Below are 18665 nucleotides of genomic sequence, written 5' to 3'. Positions count from 1 at the left end.
AAGATGTTAGCGTTACAACAAGGGAATCTTCATAATTTTAAATAAATATGGGAACCATTGACTAATTACTCTAATGATCAGATATCTTAGCACATGGGTAGTAGACAGGTGGGGATAGGGAGGGAAATGTATATCATATGGAATAGGAATATTGATAAAAGGGGGGTATTTATTTTATATTACAAGAATATTTGATTGTAAATACAAGTGATATATGAAAATTGTTTGTATTATGTTTAATTCACTTGTTGTAAGAATTCAAAAATGAATAAATAAAATGTAAAAAAAAAAAAGAAAGAAATCGAATTAAATAAATACATACCATACAATCTCCAGTCTATGCTGTCTGGTAGGTCTACTTCAAACTGCTCTGCTGGGAATGGCAACCCACCATTGGGGGCCTTGCTGCTTTGACGCCCTCGCAGTACTGCAAGCTCCTCTCCTGTGCGGTCAGCCAGATGGTTAAGAGCAAGCTTATAAGGTAAGTTGGCTCGATTTTTGGAGTGGACATACCTACAGAGTTAACAAAATAAGCCTGAATTGGGTGGACATCCATCACTTTCCATGCCAATACCCCTCTTCCTGAATAGATTTCAGAAAGCTTGAATTTAAAACCATTCCCTTTTATCTTCATTTAGATCAATTTACTATTAATAATGGTTGTTCGATTCAGAAGAAGACATCCCTTTCCCACTTACCTATGGCTCCAGAAAAAAGGGGTACGGATTGAGACATCCGGGTTTTACTTCCATTGAAAGCAACCCAGATGTCTCAATCTGTTCTCCTTACTTCCAATGGAAGTAACACCCAGATGTCTCAATCCGTCCCCTCTTTTCTGGAGCCATATGGTCACACTACACTTACCTCATGTTGTGCATAAATGTTTGCTTCCTGAATTCCAGATCCTCTTCCCTGCTGTACTCCTTCCCATATTTCTTGGCATAGTGGTGGAAGAGCTGGTGGAATCGCTCTGACCCTTGATCTCTCCCAAAATAGTCCTGCATGGGATTTGCCAGGATCTGATGCTCAACTCCAGGGCCAGGAAACCCCTCGCATTTTAACTCTTGTACGGTGGTGACGGGAGCGGGGGTGGGGAGTTAAAGGGGGAAAAAACTCATTTGGTTAAAGTGCTTGCACCATTGTCCCTTTGTAAAGGACAGATTTATTCACGTATCATATGGTTTTATTGCACTCATAGTGTTAACACTTAATCGAACATTTTGATGAAATATTTGAAGCTTCTGTATACATTTTTTAAAAATTTCCTCCACAAACACTTTTGCTTCATTGTAGTTTTGAAGCTGTATTTTTAATTCTATAAATGAATTGCTTGCCATGAACATAGCCTAGCAATTTAGTCTGATTTTAGCACAAAGTGCTTCGTTTTTGGAGGTGCCCTTAAATCTATCACTTGCTAAATTCTCCAGAGTTCATTGCAGGGCCACAGGGAAGGGGGTGGAGGGGACCAGGCCATCCAGTACCCCCATTACTAGCTGACCACTGGAGCTTCCTGAGGTTACAGCTTTGTCATCACTGGTCTACTGCGTGTAGATTTTATTCCGCACAAGGGAAGCGGCAGCACTAGTCTGCTACATTCTCTGTCAGCTCGCTGACAGGTTGGCGTGTTCTGCGAGACTACGGGGCCTGCATGGAGACAAACTTCAGTGAGCAGAGAGAGAAGGAAGCAGGCAGTCATAGGCAACTGCTACCACTAGTTTCTATTAGGCCACAGTGGCTGAGGGGTCCTGGAGATGGGGAAAAAAACTGGCAGTGGGCCCCAGGTTGGGAGAAAAAAAAATGAACAGGAAACAGAGAGGAAAGGAAGGCCGAAGAAAAAAAAGCAGAGGAAGGGAGGTAGGGTTACCAGATGTCCGAGAAAACCTGGACATGTCCTCTTTTTAGAGGCCATGTCCAGGTGCCTGGATGGATTTCCCAAACCCAGCAGTTTGTCTGGGTTTTGGAAACCCCCTGCCATGTCTGGAGGGCCCCTGAGCATACGCTGATGTCATATGCATCTGCGTATGCTCGGAGGTCCATCAGACCCTGGCAGCAAAGAGACGAGGCTGTTTGGGGGCAGGGTTTGAGGCGCATCAGGGCGGGGCTGTTGGAACGGGATGGGGGCCTTGCATTCGGGGATTTTACGATTTCAAATATGATAACCCTAAAACGGAGGGGACTTGGAATGAGAAAGCGAGCAAGAGGTTTAGGTGGCCCAGGGCAGGGTTGCCATATGACTCAGAAAAAAGAAGATGGATCGAGACATCCGGGTTTTACTTCTGGATGTCTCGGTCTTTCCTTTTTTCTGGAGCCGTAGGGTAACCGTAGCGCAGGGTGCCGAGACAGGGATGCTGAGTGAGCAAGACAGCTATTTCAGACTTTACTTACAAACCCACTGTCAGATGCAAGCAAAGATAGACTTCTGTACCTCCTCCCCTCCCCCACAAAAAAAATCATATCGGGCTATGCCACTTGTTCATCGACACTCTTCTGTCAACCAAATGACTTATGAGAACATTAAATATTATCTGTGAGTGACAATTGTGATGGATCTGTGAAGCCTCAGAAGATGCCTGGCACCTTGAATCCTTTTCCAGGTTGATTTGGAGATTAGGGATCAGCTATTCTTACCTTTGGGAAGTTGGAAGACACTGGGGCAGACATGGTGCGAGAACCTGTAGTAAGTTACTTCATATTTGTCATAGTGAGACCCCAGCAGGCTGTTGTATCCCCTCATTTCGTAATGGACCGGCTCTGCACCCCGACTGGTGTTGGTCACCCACAGGGTATACACATTCTTCTTCTTACCCCAGATAGTAACATTTTGCCAGACTGTGCAGGGTTTTCTCTTGAAATGCTCCTTTCTTAGCAGCTGTGCGAGAACAAAGACGATGCTGTTGTACCATGGAGATTGCCTGGAAACCATATTGTCCAAATGCCATGCTCCCACTGCTTGTAACATTAAACATTTAAGGGGAGTAGCAACATGGAAGAACAGCAGGCTACCCCTCACTTGGAACACAAAAGGGTTAACTCACAAATAATACAAAGAAAGCCAAGTCTATGACAATACAGAAACAATATTATAGTACTGTACATACTCTAATATAAATCGACCCGAATATAAAGTCGAGACCCCCATTTTCCCCCCAAAAAGGAGGAAAAATGGTTGACTTGAATATAAGTCGGGCAGCTTAATATTCAAATGCCCTGCTCTGTCAGGCTCTGCAACCAGCCCCCTTCCCTTCTTGTCAGGCTCTGCGCCCAGCCCCCCTCCCTGCCCTGTCTGTCGTTTCTCCTCTGTCGATCCCTGGTGGTCCAGAGGTGCAGTGGGCAGGAGCAAGCTTTCCACGCTCCTGCCCCACTGCTAACCCGGTCAGTGGCTGCCATGAGTTCTGATTTCTTCAGCCGCTGAGCGGCACTCAGCAGGAGCGTGCTTTGGTGCTGCTGCTTGGCGCTGAGCGGCTTCCTGACCGACTCCCGCGCGTTCCTACTCGGTGCTGCTCAGTGGCTGAAGAAATCAGAACACGCAGCAGCCACCAACTGACCAGGTTAGTAGCGGAGCAGGAGCGAGGAAAGCTTGCTCCTCTCCACTGCACCTCTGGACCACCAGGGATCAGCAGAGGAGGTACGACGGACAGGGCAGGGAGGGGGAAGGTTGCAGAGCCTGGCGGCAGCCTGCAATAAGTCGGGGAGGGGTGCTGGCTTAAATATAACGCGGTATCCCCATTTTTGGGCCCAAAAATCCCGTTTTATATTCGAATATATATGGTGTATAGATGGTATATATAGGTAAGATTCACATATATTTAGCTTTTGTACTGTAACACCATTACTGAAGCTCAGGTATTGTAATACCTTTACTGAAGCTCATGCACACCACTCAGAATTGACCTCCCCAGTTATTAGTAGCTATATAGAAGCTTCCAATAAACAATACCTGTTATCTAGCTCTTCATACTCTGTAGCACCGCATCAGCTTCTACAGAACTAGGATCTCCAAGTACTATAGATCAAGGAGAGACCACTGATTGGAGGGAGAAGCAACACCTTGGAATGATGCAAGAGGGTCTCGTTTTAGCTCGCTGAGTCTGCAAGAACTTGAAGCCAGCCAAAGTATGTGACAAGCAGGTTATCAGAGCCAGACACTTAAAAACGGGAAGGAGAAAGTAAGGGCCGTTGTTCCAAGTTCCTTAAAAGGATAGCTGAGCAACTGGAAACTAGAAGCTGGCACACATTGAAGAGGAAGTTGGGTCTCGAGACTAAGATGCAGGTCGCTGACTAACTCACCGCACTGCTTAGATCAGGGATCTCAAAGTCCCTCCTTGAGGGCCGCAATCCAGTCGGGTTTTCAGGATTTCCCCAATGAATATGCATTGAAAGCAGTGCATGCACATAGATCTCATGCATATTCATTGCGGAAATCCAGAAAACCCAACTGGATTGCGGCCCTCAAGGAGGGACTTTGAGACCCCTGGCTTAGATGGAGACTGATATATCTTAGCTTTCATTCTAGATCTAGATATGAGCTTGGGATCTAAGGGGTGGGTGGGGTGGGGAGAGTGCACTGCACCAGGTTCCGTCTTGCTTCACCCCCTCATGTCATACTTGCACCCTCCCCCCCCCCCCCCCCACTATACCTCTTTAAATCTTCATCAGTGCAAGCAACTTCTCTGGCCTGTGGGGCCAGGAAATGATGTCAGAGGGAAGATTTGAGGGTGGCCAATGTTATGCTGATTATTTAAAAAAGGGTTCCAGGGGAGATCCGGGAAATTACAGACCGGCAAGCCTGACTTCAGTGCCATGCAAAATGGTGGAAATAATTATAAAAAAATAAAAAATTGTGGAACATGTAGACAAACATGATTTAATGAGACAGAGTCAGCACGGGTTCAGCCAAGGGATATCGTGCCTCACCAATTTGCTTGACTTCTTTAAATAATATGTGGATAAAGGTTCATTGTTGATGCAGTGTATCTAGATTTTCAGAAAGCTTTTGACACAGTTTCTCGTGAGAGCCTTCTGAGAAAATTAAAGAGTCATGCGATAGGTGGCAAAGTTCAGTTGTGGATTAGGAATTGGTTATCGGATAGAAAACAGAGGGTAGGGTTAAATGGTCATTTTTCTCAACGGAGGAGGGTAAATAGTGGTGTGCCACAGGGATCTGTACTGGGACCAGTGCTATTTAACATATTTATAAATGATCTGGAATTTGGAACGATGAGTGAGGTGATTAAAATTTGCAGATGACACTAAATTGTTCAAAGTTGTTAAAATGCATGCGGATTGTGAAAAATTGCAGGCAGACCTTAGGAAATTGGAAGACTGGGCATACAAGTGGCAGATGAAGTTTAATGTAGACAATGGAAAGTGATGCAAATAGGGAAGAAAAATTCAAATCACAGTTACTAGATGCTAGGGTCTACCTTGGGGGATAGCACCCAAGAAAAGGATCTGGGTGTCATTGTAGACAATACGATGAAACCTTCTGCTCAATGTGCAGTGGTGGACAAAAAAAGCAAAGAAGATGCTAGGAATTATTAAACTAAGAATGTTATAATGCCCCTGTATCGCTCCATGGTGTGACCTCACCTGGAGTTCTGCGTTCAATTCTGGTCTCCTTATTTCAAGAAAGATATCGTGGCACTAGAAAAGGTTCAAAGAAGAGCGACCAAGATGATAAAGGGGATGGAACGCCTCTTGAATGAGGAAAGACTAAAAAGGTTAGGGCTCTTCAGCTTGGAAAAGAGATGGCTGAGGGGAGATAGGATTGCAGTCTCCAAAATCCTGAGTGGAGTAGAACGGGTACAAGTGGATCGATTTTTCGCTCCGTCAAAAATTACAAAGACTAGGGGACATTCGATGAAGTTACAGGGAAATACTTTTAAAACCAACAGGAGGAAATTTTTTTTCATTCAGAGAATGGTAAAGCTCTGGAACACATTGCCAGAGGTTGTGGTTAAGAGAGGATAGCGTAGCTGGTTTTAAGAAAGGTTTGGACAAGTTCCTGGAGGAAAAGTCCATAGTCTGCTATGGAGGAAGCCACTTCTTGCCCTGGATCGGTAGCATGGAATGTTGCCACTCGGCGATTCCGCATGGAATGTTGCTACTATTAGAGGTTCCAGAATCCTGCTTACTCCTCGAGATGCTGAAATGTTGCTACTCTTTGGGTTTTGGCCAGGTACTAGTGACCTGGATTGACCACCGTGAAAACGGGCTACCAAGCTTGAAGGACCATGGATCTGACTCAGTAAGGCTATTCTTATGAGTTCTCTAGAATAAGCATCTTGAATAGTTATGTTCAGAACAGAATGTGCTATGAACTTTCATGCAGGGGGGGTCTATAGATCTAATCTTTCTGCACACCTTAGGCTCGCTGGGAGATACTCTGAAAGCAGCACTCATGGCTTTTCTGCCCCTGGGGGAGGGGGAGAGGGAGAGGAAGGAGGAGTCATGTCCATCGCTAAGAGCAACATCTGGTGACAAATTTAGGGTTCCTTTTACAAAACCGTGGTAGCGATTCCTACTTAGCAAATGCTCTGAAGTCCGTTCAATTTGTATGGGCTTCAGAGTATTTGCTGCATGAGAATTGCTATCATGGCTTTGTAAAACGGACCCTTAAAGCATATGAGACAAGGCTCCAAGAGGGCATGGCATCTTTTTTGCCAGATGAAATACAGGGTATGAGGCTGGGTGGTTAACGAGGAAGAGATGACAGTAAGGCACTGGTCACCAATGTATTTTATTGTTTGTATTTTTGCTCTGTTTTATGGGTGCATTTATTGTCGATCTTGTATGTGTTTTTGTAGGTTAGTTTGTAACCTGCCCTGAGTAAGGGCGGGATAGGAATAAATTAAATTAAACCTAAAATGGGAGAGTATAGGGTAAGTCTTTTATATACTGTAGTGTAGAGGAAAAAGTCCCTAGGTAGGTGTGAATGACAGTTCATGGCACAGGGAACCCAGCACTGGTTCTTCTGTTGGCAGCCAAATTAGACTGGGATTAAAAATTTTTTTTTTAATAGGGATTGATTAATCACTTTTATGAAAAGATTCACTCCAGGTGGTATACAGCAGGTACAATTTAACATTAAAAAGTTACAATTTTATTAACAGCATCACAATAGTATGAATGACGGATGCTTATTCCATACACTGCAGCTAGAACTCTTTGATCATCCTCCAATAATTTATTAACAGTTCCATCTTTAAAAATAATCGGGACCAGAAGACAGGATATGTTCTCGGTCACAGCACCTCTTCTATGGAACTCCATTCCTCAATATATTAGAAATGATAAAGATCTTGCCTCTTTTAAAAAATCCCTAAAAACTTATCTCTTCAAAGAAGCTTTTAATCTATGATTTATTTAACCAAAACTTCCTTTTAACTTGCTATTTTAAAGTCCTATTTCCCTTATGTTATTTTCCTTTATATGTTCCTTAACTTTTTGCAAAGAAATTGTAACTTCTCCCTTCTTTCCTCCCTACTCGTGTATTGTCTTTTTTTGTAGTTTGTTATTTATTTATTATAATATTACTTGTTATTTTTTAAATTTGTATTGTACATCGCTTAGGAAATTAAATAGGCGATTCATCAAGAATTAATAAAACTTGAAACTTGAACCAAATAAGCATAAAACAAAATCAATGAAGGTAAACTTGGAAACAGCAAACTGAAATCTCGTAATGGAACAAACATGAAACTGTACCAGAAATATATACATTTAATAGCACTATATAGAGCAGGGTCTGTCAAACTTTTTTTTATTTTTTTTTTAGCTCTGGGACTCTAAACAGAGCAAATGTTTCTTCGTCGCCCATTATAACTGAAATTATAAAATTGCAAAGCCAACAAAAAAATTACCTCCCCCCCCTTTTTTCAAAAGCATAGCGCGGTTTTTAGCGCTAGCCGCAGCGGTAACAGCTCCGACACTCATAGAATTCCTATATGTATAGGAGCCGTTATCGCCAAAAACCGATCTAAGCTTCTGTAAAAGGGGAGGAGGGAAGGTGGCAAAAACCGAGATTTAATTGTAACAATGGTGAAACTAAAGTAGATAGAATAGAATTGCTGATCAGTGCGATGGATGTGTTCATTTTTGAGGGCAAATTAACTCAAAACGCGGTTCGATAGTCGACAAGCAAACGTGCATTTCACCATCCACCATCTGCAGTCATTCTCTTTTTTTTCAATTTAATTTGTCAGAGCTGAAAATCCAAGGTCACAAAGATAAAATCCAAACGGTAACAAAGCCTCGATTGCTTTGTTGCTTAAGTTAGGATAATGACTGCATAAAAAATAAAAAAATCACTTCCTGTTAGTTTTCAAGGACCAATCACGATAAAGAATGATGCTTGTCTGGGCGGTTGTATCCTTACGCACATGGACGCTCATAACATTGACAGACTCTTGCATACGTGACAAACGTGTCATCTATTCTAGTGTACACTTTTGAAGGGGATTTTAGAAATTTTTTAAATAAATAATATCATTAATAAATTTTTTTAATTTATTTACAGACAATTTTGTAAAAACATAATAAAACAAAACACACAATCATCAGAAATCATACCTACAAAGTAATACTGTGGCTTATATAATGAGAATCATGAATAATTCATCGGCTAAAAAAAAAAAAAAAAAAAGGCACATCCAGAATCTCTTCAGGGAACACCACTGTGCCGTGGCACACCGTTTGAGAGGCACGGCTGTAGAACAATCATAGGAGAAATGCCAGCGCAGTACATGGACGCGTAACCTGGGTGTTGAAATTTCAGTTGAGCAAATCCATGGTTAAGACGCAGCCCCCGACTCCTCTTTGGGAGTTAAGCTATTGTATATATCTCTCCAAGACAGAGACTTAGTAAGGGTGAGCGGCACTCTTACCATGCGCACGTGCCTCCATCCCTTTCAATTTCTCTGGCAGGAGCAGAATATCCATGTCGGTATTGGCTTGCCCTTTGATGTTACTTCCTAGGCGTGGGTCTCAGAAGTGATGTCAGAGAGAGCGCCGATGACATGGGCAGCAACCTCACACCGGGGAAGTAAGGAGAAGGTAAAAGGCGTGCATGTGTGCAGCAAGGAGAGGAGTGGGGTGTCACACCATTAGGAAGATGGCGCCTGAGGCAGACCTTCCCCTCACCCCCCCTTACTACGCGACTGCTCCAAGACATGCTAAGCAAGTTTTATTAAAACCCAATTCCGATTGCCCAAAAATGTATGTCCTAATGAAGCATCAGGAAGTTTACGTTTTATTCATGTATTGTAATACAACGATTTTGGAAGAGAATTTTAAACCATATTCCTGTGCTACTTAAGGCTCATTGTATACTATCACCTACAATATTATTTTGTAATGTTTGTATGGTTGTTCCAGTCCCAAAGGGAATGACGGCTTTTCTGGGGGGGGGGGGGGAAGCCATATTATTGGGTAAAAAAGCAAATTTGTTAAGATGGCTGAGGGCTGAATCTCTTTCCCTGGAGCTGTGGAGAGCGCTAATGATTGAGAGTGCTCCAGATTGAGAGACAGATGATCACAGACGTAGATTGTCCGAGTGGGAGGGTATTGCAATATACTTGGGAGCCCTACTGGAACTCGTTGACCCCCAATGGCTCAGTCGACTATTGAACTAGAGACAGATGATCACTGGCATAGATGCTCCAAGTGGGAGAATATTGCAATATACTTGGAAGCCCTATTGGAACTTGTTGACCCCAATGGCTCACTGTTGAACTTGTAGCCAATGTCAGCTGTATTCTGTTAGAGTTGTATATCCAGCACCTTAAATGTTTTGTTTCTATTGTAGGGAAGGGGGAGGGATTGATAGTGGGCGAGGAGCGAGGTAAAAAGGGAAAGTGTCTCTATATTATTGGTACGTTATCTTGTTTGTATATTGGATCCTTGTTGGGCCAGGTTGAAGTACTGTATTTTATTTGCCCAATAAATATACGGAGGGAAAAAATGTCAGTACAATACAAATAGTACCATAATAGATAGAATGGAAGGACATTCAAATATGCAGTGCTGGCCCCTTTCCAGGTACTCAGAGCCTGCTGGGAGTTATCCGAGTACTATGAAATTCAAAGGCAGAATCCGTATACTTGGTCTAAGTTAAAGGGATAGTTATCTGGGTATCACCATTGGATATTGGCAGTGCCTGAATATTTTGAGCACCCTGAATCCACCCCCAGACCACACCAGCATTAACCAGATAGTACCACTGAATATCATGTGGGGACCTGGTCAGTGCTAGTTGACCAGGTAGGAGTCTCTCTTATTTGGTTAACCAACGCTGAATATCGACCCCCCCATCAGTTATATTCATTTCATTAAAATGATACAATGTACCATACACCAGGAGATTTCTCCCCCAAAAGTCAATCAGACATTCAATTTTGGAGTGAAGAGGGGGGGAGGGGTTAAAGATTCATCTGACCTAGACAGAATGAACCGATTTCTTCCACCAACACCAACCCAAATAAGTCTTACCTTAAAACCTTTCAAGCTAGGGAGGACACTCTGAGGAAGGATGGGTAGCTGGGCTGTGCCGTTGACCTGGAAACACTTCCTGACATTGACCTCTGTTTCCGTGGTTTCTGGGGTAATTTTATAACCAATGCCAAAAGGTTTCTCAAAACCATGCTGGAAGGTGATGACTTGCCCTACAAGGAGACCAGAGTCAACTCTAATCAGGGAAGATATGAAAGACCAGAATCAAGGTTGGGATGGGATCTCAATTCCCTTGCTACGATTATAGCACGCTTCTCCCCCTGCCCCTCCCATGTCTTGAACCTTTGCTACGAGAGGGGTCAGACAAGTAGCATGCTGAAATTTAGAGAATCCTACCAATTGTCTTCCTATGAATTGTCATCTTATCAATTGTCGCCCTCCCTATTACAGGTATCTCTTTGTGCCCCCCCAACGGTATTTTTTGTACCTCCCCGGGTAGGCCTACTGTGTCGGAACGTGAAGCCCTCCCATGAGGGGCCTCTCCTGTGGTATGTACCTCTTTATGTCCCCCCTCCCACAGGTATTTTGTACCTCTCCACCACTTCATGCCCCCCTCCCAAAGGTTTTTTGTAGCTCCCCATGTAGATCTACTGCATCAGAATGCGAGGCCTTCCCATGGTACGTACCTCTTAGTGTACCCCTCCCACAGGAATTTTGTGCCTCTCTGCAGAGGCCTGTACCTCTCTGCCTCTTTGTGCCTCCTTCCCATGGGTTTTTTTTTAACCTCTCTGCATAGGCCTTCTGCATCAGGGGGCCTCTCCTGTGATATATACCTCTTCATGTCTCCTTCCCATGGGTTTTTGCACCTCTCTGCAAAATATTACTCCTTCTCTTCCTCCTCCTTATTGCCGGCTATAAGGTCTACATAGAAATCCACAGGCAGCGGCTGACCCAGAAGCATTCACTCGACATCAGAAGCTCTTTCTGCATTGGTGGGAGTTCCCTCTGATGTCAGAGGGAACACTTCCGGGTCACCCGCAGCCTGCAGATATGTGAACAGCTGTACAACACGTGGAAGAGAAAGAGTAGGCCTTTGCACTGCTTCTTCTTCCGGGGATTGGAGAGTCTTCTGGAGGAGTTGCAGCCAAGCTGCTATTTCTTCCAGGGGGTTGGGGGGGCCCCCATGCCACCAAGATGCTTCTTCTTGGGGGGTAAGCTTCTTCTTTTTCCAAGGGGTTGGGCCTTCCGAAGGGGTTTCTGCCAAGCTGCTGTTTCTCCTGGGGGTTTGGGGGCATGGCCTCCCAATGCTACTGCTTCTTGCAGAGGGTGGATCGGGGAGGGGGACAAGGATCAGCCTCCTATTTCCGACTATTAGTAGATGTAAGAGGTAGGACAACAATTGTTAGGGTGACAGTTGGTAGGATCTTCCTACCAATTGTCATCCTACCAATTGTCGTAGACCCGGATGGGGGTAGGGGTAGGAAGGGAGAAGAGTCCCAAGTCCTGCTTACCTTTATAGAACTCAATGCGACTCTCTTCACCTGACAAGTTGTACCAGGCCTCGAACGGTTCCTCAATCTCAGCAAATGGCAGAAAGAGAATCCCTGAAGGACAGAAGAACACCCCCCACCCCCAAGCATGTCAGTCAGGCCACATAAATGCAGATCAGATGTAGAGAATGACACGGTGACAAAATTCATCACTGTCCCCGTCCCCGTGGATAACCGCGGTAAACCATCTTCATGTCATTCTTTAAGGAGAGAGGGAAGAATCAGAGTATGAATGGCCACAACCACTGACCCTCAAGCTTTGCTTTGAAGAATGCTGGTGTAGAAGGACTGAGGTTGAAACAGACACTACAGAATGACAGTCTCTGGTACCCAGAGCAGATATTGTGATGTCATAATGCCTCATTCCACCAGTGCCTAAGAGCCAATCACATCAGTGATATCACAATGGCTTCATTATCCTTGTCTCACATAAGAATCAGAGTATGAATGGCCACAACCACTGACCCGCAAGCTTTGCTTTGAAGAATGCTGGTGTAGAAGGACTGAGGCTGAAATAGACACTAAAAAATGAAATGGGATTATTTCTCGCAGTTATCCGCGGGGACGGGAACAGTGATGAATTTTGTCACCGTGTCATTCTCTAATCAGATGGGAACCCAGCAAGTCGCACTGTGGACCAGTTTAAGAATAGGAGGTTATGGTAGGAAGGGGGAAAAGGAAGAAGGGCAGTTTCAACAAAATGGCAACTGTTTGAGATGATTATGTACCAATAGAATTAAACAAAACACTGCAGCCATTTATTTTCTTTGACAGATTTTTCAAGATTGTAATACATTGACTAAATAGGCACATTTTATTAATTTTTTTTTTGTTTTAACCCCATTAGGAACAGTTGAGAGCATTTGAGTCCAGTTAATGTGGTCTTTGATCAGTGCTGCGAAGAGAAGGAATAGAGATGTTTCCAAAAGAGGGGTTTTGCATCGAAGCTAGAAACTGCATTAGACATTGGCGCTCAGTGGTAATGAGGCTATTAGCAGCAGTGGCACAGTGGGGGGGGGATGAGGTGGGTGGTCCACCCTGGGCACCAGCAGCCCTCCTCCTCTCTGCCCTTCCCCCACCTCTTCCCATTCCTCCCCTCCACGCGCACACCTCCTTCCCTTCCCTCTAGCTGAAGTTGTTGTTCGCAAACCTGTCGGCTCTCCCGCTGGTGTCACTTCCGGGTACCGCGCATAGGGAGTGACGTCAGAGGGAGAGCTAACGGGGGTCACCAGGAGCACGTCGTTCACCGCCACATGTGACGACTTCAACTTAAGGAACGGGGGAAGGGAAAGGGAGGCGTGCATGGCAGGCGGGATGGGGGAAGAGGGCGGGGGAGGGGCGGCTCTCACCCTCACTACGCCACTGCTGAGCAGAAGGCTTTAGGCTGAACAGCGTGGATTTTTTTTAAAACAAGACAAGACAGAGAAGGGGATAACTCTGTACACAGGTCTGTGCAGGGGGAAAAAAAAAAATTCTATCTGCACACGTCCTGGAATGTTGCTTTGGGCATAAACACTGGCACCGTAAAACATTTATGCACAGAAATTATGATGCCGACAAGACACTGAACAATATTTCAATGCACACACACACACACACACACACACACACACACACACACACACACACACACACACACACACGTGATAGGCACAGCTGCCTTTAGTGTAGAGTGCCCTGCATTATATTTGCATATAATCTGCATACTGCATCGGTGGGCAAAAAATGGGCATTACGCTTGCATTAGAAGCTGTGCCCTTAGCCCATGTCTCTAGTGCAAGCTTGCTTTGCATCAACTCCACGGTCTCCTCTTTGGGAGGGGAGAGAGGGGGGAAAATGGGAATTTCCACAGGATGGATCAGATTTTGCAGCCTTTCAAAGCACTGTGGGAGACTGGCGACCTGATTTAAGCCAATGAAATCTAAGGACAAGGCTGAGTAGGAGAGGGCTTCTAATATAGCAGTTGCTTAACTTATTAACCATACATTAAACAAACAAAAAAAAGGCAACTTCCCCCTTAAATGTTTTCTAAAATATTGCTTGCTCAATACTGTTTGCTAAACAGTTGAGGCCATGTAAGCAGAGACAGGTACAAAAATAACAATTAAAATTAACTAGTCAGTCATGTGTTACGCAATTCATGCCTGCAAATTCTTTGCAAGAAGAGCATCTGCCAAGATCTGCTTTGAGATGTTTGTGGCCAATGTTTTAAATACTTCCAAAACCCTCACACGTACAAGCCAAGCCAGGTCAGACTAAAGCCTCACATTCTAGCAGCCAGTGCCAAAGACTTAAAAGATCCACATTTTACATTTAAGTCATTGCCTATAAACTAGAATTACAAAAAAAAAAAAAAAAAAAACCCAACAAACCCACTTAATTTACTCGCCTCAAGAGATGAGCCTACAAGTAAACTTAAAGACCAATACATTCTTATCCAGATTAAAAAATCTGCATCTGGCGTGAAGGCTTTTCTTCTGGACACTCTACCAAAGAACAGAGTTCAGGAAACTGGTGAAATCCTGGTTATTTGTGCACGCTTAAGCAGGAGATGAGGTTGCAAAGAGGTTTAGATACTGGGATGTGGTGAACTGATTACGAGCGAAATGGATGGGCGGGAGGGAAGATGGTGTGTGTTTTGTGTGGAGGGAAGGATTCTATGGAGTTTGGAAACAGTTCTTTAAATTTGATTGTAAAATTATTGGTCATATTAGTTGCTCTTGTGAAATTATTTTTCTTCTTAGTCACAAGACCAAAAGCAATCAAAGTGAACCTGGAAGATGTAAGAAGTTAAGTTGACAAGCTGAAGAGCAGTAAATTTTGGGCAGGGACTGTTTTCTTATTCTTTGTGACTCTGCAGCACTGCGTGCGTCTGATAGCGCTATAGAAATAATTAATAGGACCGGATGGCATACTCCCCAAGATACTGAAAACTCAAAAATGAAATTGAGATTATCCACAATATCTGAAGACTGAAAAGTAGCCAGTGTTAACACCAATTTTTAAAAATGGTTCCAAGGATGACCGGTTTGACCTAGGGGCTGCCGCGTGAGTGGACTGCTGGGCACGATGGACCACTGGTCTAACCCAGCAGTGGCAATTCCTATGTTTTTCTGCAGCAGAAAACCTCTTGGCTTGTTTAATTATCTTAGTTTAAAGATACAGTGCTCCCCGGCGAATTCGCGGTTGGCGGTTCACAGTCCCGGTCAATCGCGGTATTTTCCGACCGCAAATGACCGGGCAGGGGAGGCAGGAGAGGGCAGCCGGAGCACCAGCGGGTGAAGGAAATCACTCGCTGTATGCTCCGACCGCCTCTTCCTGTACTAAAGTCAGGCCTTACCAATCAAGAGCTGCGTGTCAAAGCAGCTCCTGATTGGTGAGGCCCGACTTTAGTACAGGAAGGGGCGGTTGGAGCATACAGCGAGTGATTTTCTTCATTTGCCGGTGCTCCGGCTGCCTTCTCTTGTCTCCCCTGCCTAAAAACCGTATTCGCGGGGGGTTCCTAGAACGGAACCCCTGTGAATTTCAGGGGAGTACTGTACTACTTATCCCTGGGAATTGTAGCATGGAATGTTGCTACTCTTTGGATTTTGGAATCTTGTCACTCTTTGGAATTCTGCCAGGTATTTGGGACCTGGACTGAAGGAAGATATTGGGTTAGATCAGGGGTGGGCAACTCTGGTCTTCGAGGGCCGGAATCCAGTCACGTTTTCAGGATTTCCCCAATGAATATGCATTGAAAGCAGTGCATGCACATAGATCTCATGCCTATTTATTGGGGAAATCTTGAAAACCCGACTGCATTCCAGCCCTCGAGGACCAGAGTTGCCCACTCATGGGTTTTATGGATCTTTGATCTGACTCAATATGTCAGTTCTTAAATCTAAATAAATATCTTACATTGACCCCCTCCCCCCCCCCAATTATTATTCCTTACCTGAGACATGATACACATCCTTGAAGTCAGGAAGCATCAAGTCATGTGTGGCTTCCAACCCTGCACAATAAGGAAACATACAGATGTTAGATTAGAAGCTGACATCCAGTGTACTTTCATGTCTGATCAGGTAGACCACTCTCGGGTCCAGACCAGTGCATGAGCTCTGCTCTCAGTACCCTGCAGCAGCAAGACACAAAATATTCTCCTCTTAAACATGCAAAAGCTTCTTGCTTTCAGAGCACAGATGTACTCACACACACCTTCTCCTTCCTAGAACTTGTATGAGCCCTCAGAATGTGGGACAGTGTCTATACCACCCCCCCCCCCCCCAATGAGCTCTGCTCAGCTGGCAAGTTCCTCCTATCTGTGCCCTTCTCTTCAACTGCCAACTCCAGACTCCATCCATTCTGCCTTGCTGCGCCGTATGCTTGGAACAAGCTGCCCTGAGATAGATGGCAGGAGCTTATGGGAGACTTTTACAGGTTGCGAGACCTATTCCTTCATTTTGCTGAAGTTGTTAGTCACGGGCTTGGGCAAACTGGTTTCAGTTCAGATGCTGAGATGCTAATGTGTGGCATGCGAGTGTGTATTCTCAAGGACACCAAAACAATGCTGAAATGAAAATGCAAGTCAGCAGAACGCTCTGTCCGGGAACCTAGGAACTGATAAAGTCATGCTGTACCCATGTAAAGAATGGAAACTTTGAGAAGAAGAAAGTTCTAGAAGCTATGCCTGTCCAGGGCCCCCCAGGGAATAATGGAGGCGTGGACTAGGAGAGGGAGTTAGATAGGCATTTGGATTATCCAATAGGGTGGTACATAATAGCCAGGGGAAGGTCTTACTAGAAAAAGATACTTTCTGTATAAAATCCTCATGCTCTGGCAGTCTCTTTAGAGAAACTGCGCCCTGATTACAGAAAGATGCCAACACTGTTTGTATGAGGTTTTTGCTCTCCATTGTATATGTCCAAACTGATTTGACAAATGCTGCTATAATACTAATTACTAGAATAAAAAGTTATTTGCTTTGGAATATACAATGTAATCTTTTTAGAGTTTTTATTTTTATTTTGGGTTTTTTTTTTTTTATTATGACATTGGGCCTGAGGTAAAGTAGCAGCCTTTCACTTCAGCCCAAATCCCTACGGCGGGCTCCGTCTCGGGCAGTGTTCAAGGCCCAGTTAAAATATAACCTCTTTGAGAGCGCTTTCGACTCCTAACTCCTCTCACCTTGGGTTCTGCATCCCTACCCCTATATGTTATGTCTGTCTGTCCAAGTTAGATTGTAAGCTCTTCCGAGCAGGGACCGTCTATAAATGTCAAAATGTAAAGCGCCGTGTACACCTTTCAGCATTATATAAGCGATAAATAGTAGTATGTCACCCCCCCCCTTCTCTTCACCCATACCTTTTTAATTTTCCAGGCAAAAGCAACAGCGCAAACTTGCTGCCCGTGTCGGCACGGGGCCTGGAAGTTACATCAGAGCAACGACACCGACGTGAGCAGCAAGTTCGCAGTGCTGCTTGCGCAGGAAAAATTAAAGAGGAATGAGGGAAGGGGCGCATATGCACGGTATGAGGGGTGGGAAGGGGGGCAGAGAGGAGAACGGGTGCTTCCACCCTTTACAAAGACTGTGACCAGGGTGAACCCCCTCCCACTTCTCTTACTAGGAGAATCCAGGCTTGGAACATGAAGGGGGAGAGATTGAAGAGACACAGGGTAGGTGGCTCGCTAAAAATAGTTCAGCCCTAGGAAATATACTGTATAGTATACGGAGGCAGAGAATTAAAGAGGAAACTGGAACTGACCCACCTGGGATGGTCTACTGCCATCACTGAGACCCTTTTGTCTTAGTAATAAGTATAGAAGAGCGCCTCCTGCAGCAAGTCAAGAGGAAAGACGGCTGGAGCTAGGGGAAAGCAGGGCGACCAGGGCTGCTGGTGGTCAAGTGGTCACCCGGTCACCCTGCTCTAACACTAGCTCGTTCTGCAAAACCAGGAGCCCAATCACTTGTGAGCCCCCGGCTTAGCCCTCACAGAAGAGTCACCCAACCGCATCACTTTTGCACATTGGAGCCACACACGGCCGCCATCGGATCCGTCTGCAAAGGTGCCGCATTCTGCACGAAGGGCAGTGAATAAAGTTACAATCTGTAGCGAAGAAGAGTCGTGCATAAGACGCAAGCCGGTGCGCTAAAACACATTTCAGCGCGCACACTTCTGCCCTTGTACTCACTTGCCAAACAGCTGCTCAGCAAAGCCATCAGAGCCCAGGGGAGCTCGCGAGCCCCCATCGTGCCCTTCCTCCTCTTGGAAAGCTGGTCTGCACCACCTTAATAGGAAGAGACTAGCCCTGACAGCCAACCCCACGAGCCAATGGGAGAAAACCAAAAGCGGAAAGCAGTTTTCATTGGCGTAAAAATGGAAACTGAGCATCGAATGTATCAAGTGATTGAGCATATGACTGTGTGACGCATGAGGGGCTTAAAGGGCCAGTGCACAGATAAAAGATTTGACAGCATCAAACAAAAAGCAAGGTCCGGTGACAGAGAAAGCTAATGATACGGGTGGGGGAACTAACCATTAAGGAAAGCGGAGAAAATTGGCTGTTTGGAAAACTACTCAATAGCACAGAGCACTTTAGCAAATAAAGAAACAATTAGGGTGTGAACTCACCAATAATACAAAGAAAGATGTATATAGGGAGGAGAGGAGAGTGTGATGCAGT

General features: G+C 44.8%; 1 protein-coding gene across 2 annotated transcripts in view; it reads right to left on the bottom strand.

Annotated features, from left to right (window-relative positions):
- The window catches only part of FCN3 (ficolin 3), a 50708-nt gene extending 32434 nt beyond the window's left edge, over positions 1-18274 (bottom strand). For both annotated transcript variants that reach the window (XM_033954747.1, XM_033954748.1), the window contains exons 1-7: positions 18174-18274; positions 15937-15996; positions 11961-12053; positions 10489-10661; positions 2629-2869; positions 865-1063; positions 323-513 (exon numbers count right to left, since the gene is read on the bottom strand). In XM_033954747.1, the coding sequence (XP_033810638.1) occupies positions 323-513; positions 865-1063; positions 2629-2869; positions 10489-10661; positions 11961-12053; positions 15937-15996; positions 18174-18231 (1015 nt within the window). In that variant the 5' untranslated portion in view covers positions 18232-18274. The remainder of the gene's footprint in view (positions 1-322; positions 514-864; positions 1064-2628; positions 2870-10488; positions 10662-11960; positions 12054-15936; positions 15997-18173) is intronic.
- Positions 18275-18665: the final 391 nt, after the last annotated feature.

Source organism: Geotrypetes seraphini, chromosome 8, assembly GCF_902459505.1.
Source record: "Geotrypetes seraphini chromosome 8, aGeoSer1.1, whole genome shotgun sequence".
NCBI classification, from domain to species: domain Eukaryota; kingdom Metazoa; phylum Chordata; class Amphibia; order Gymnophiona; family Dermophiidae; genus Geotrypetes; species Geotrypetes seraphini.
This window is presented reverse-complemented; position numbering and strand designations above follow the sequence as displayed.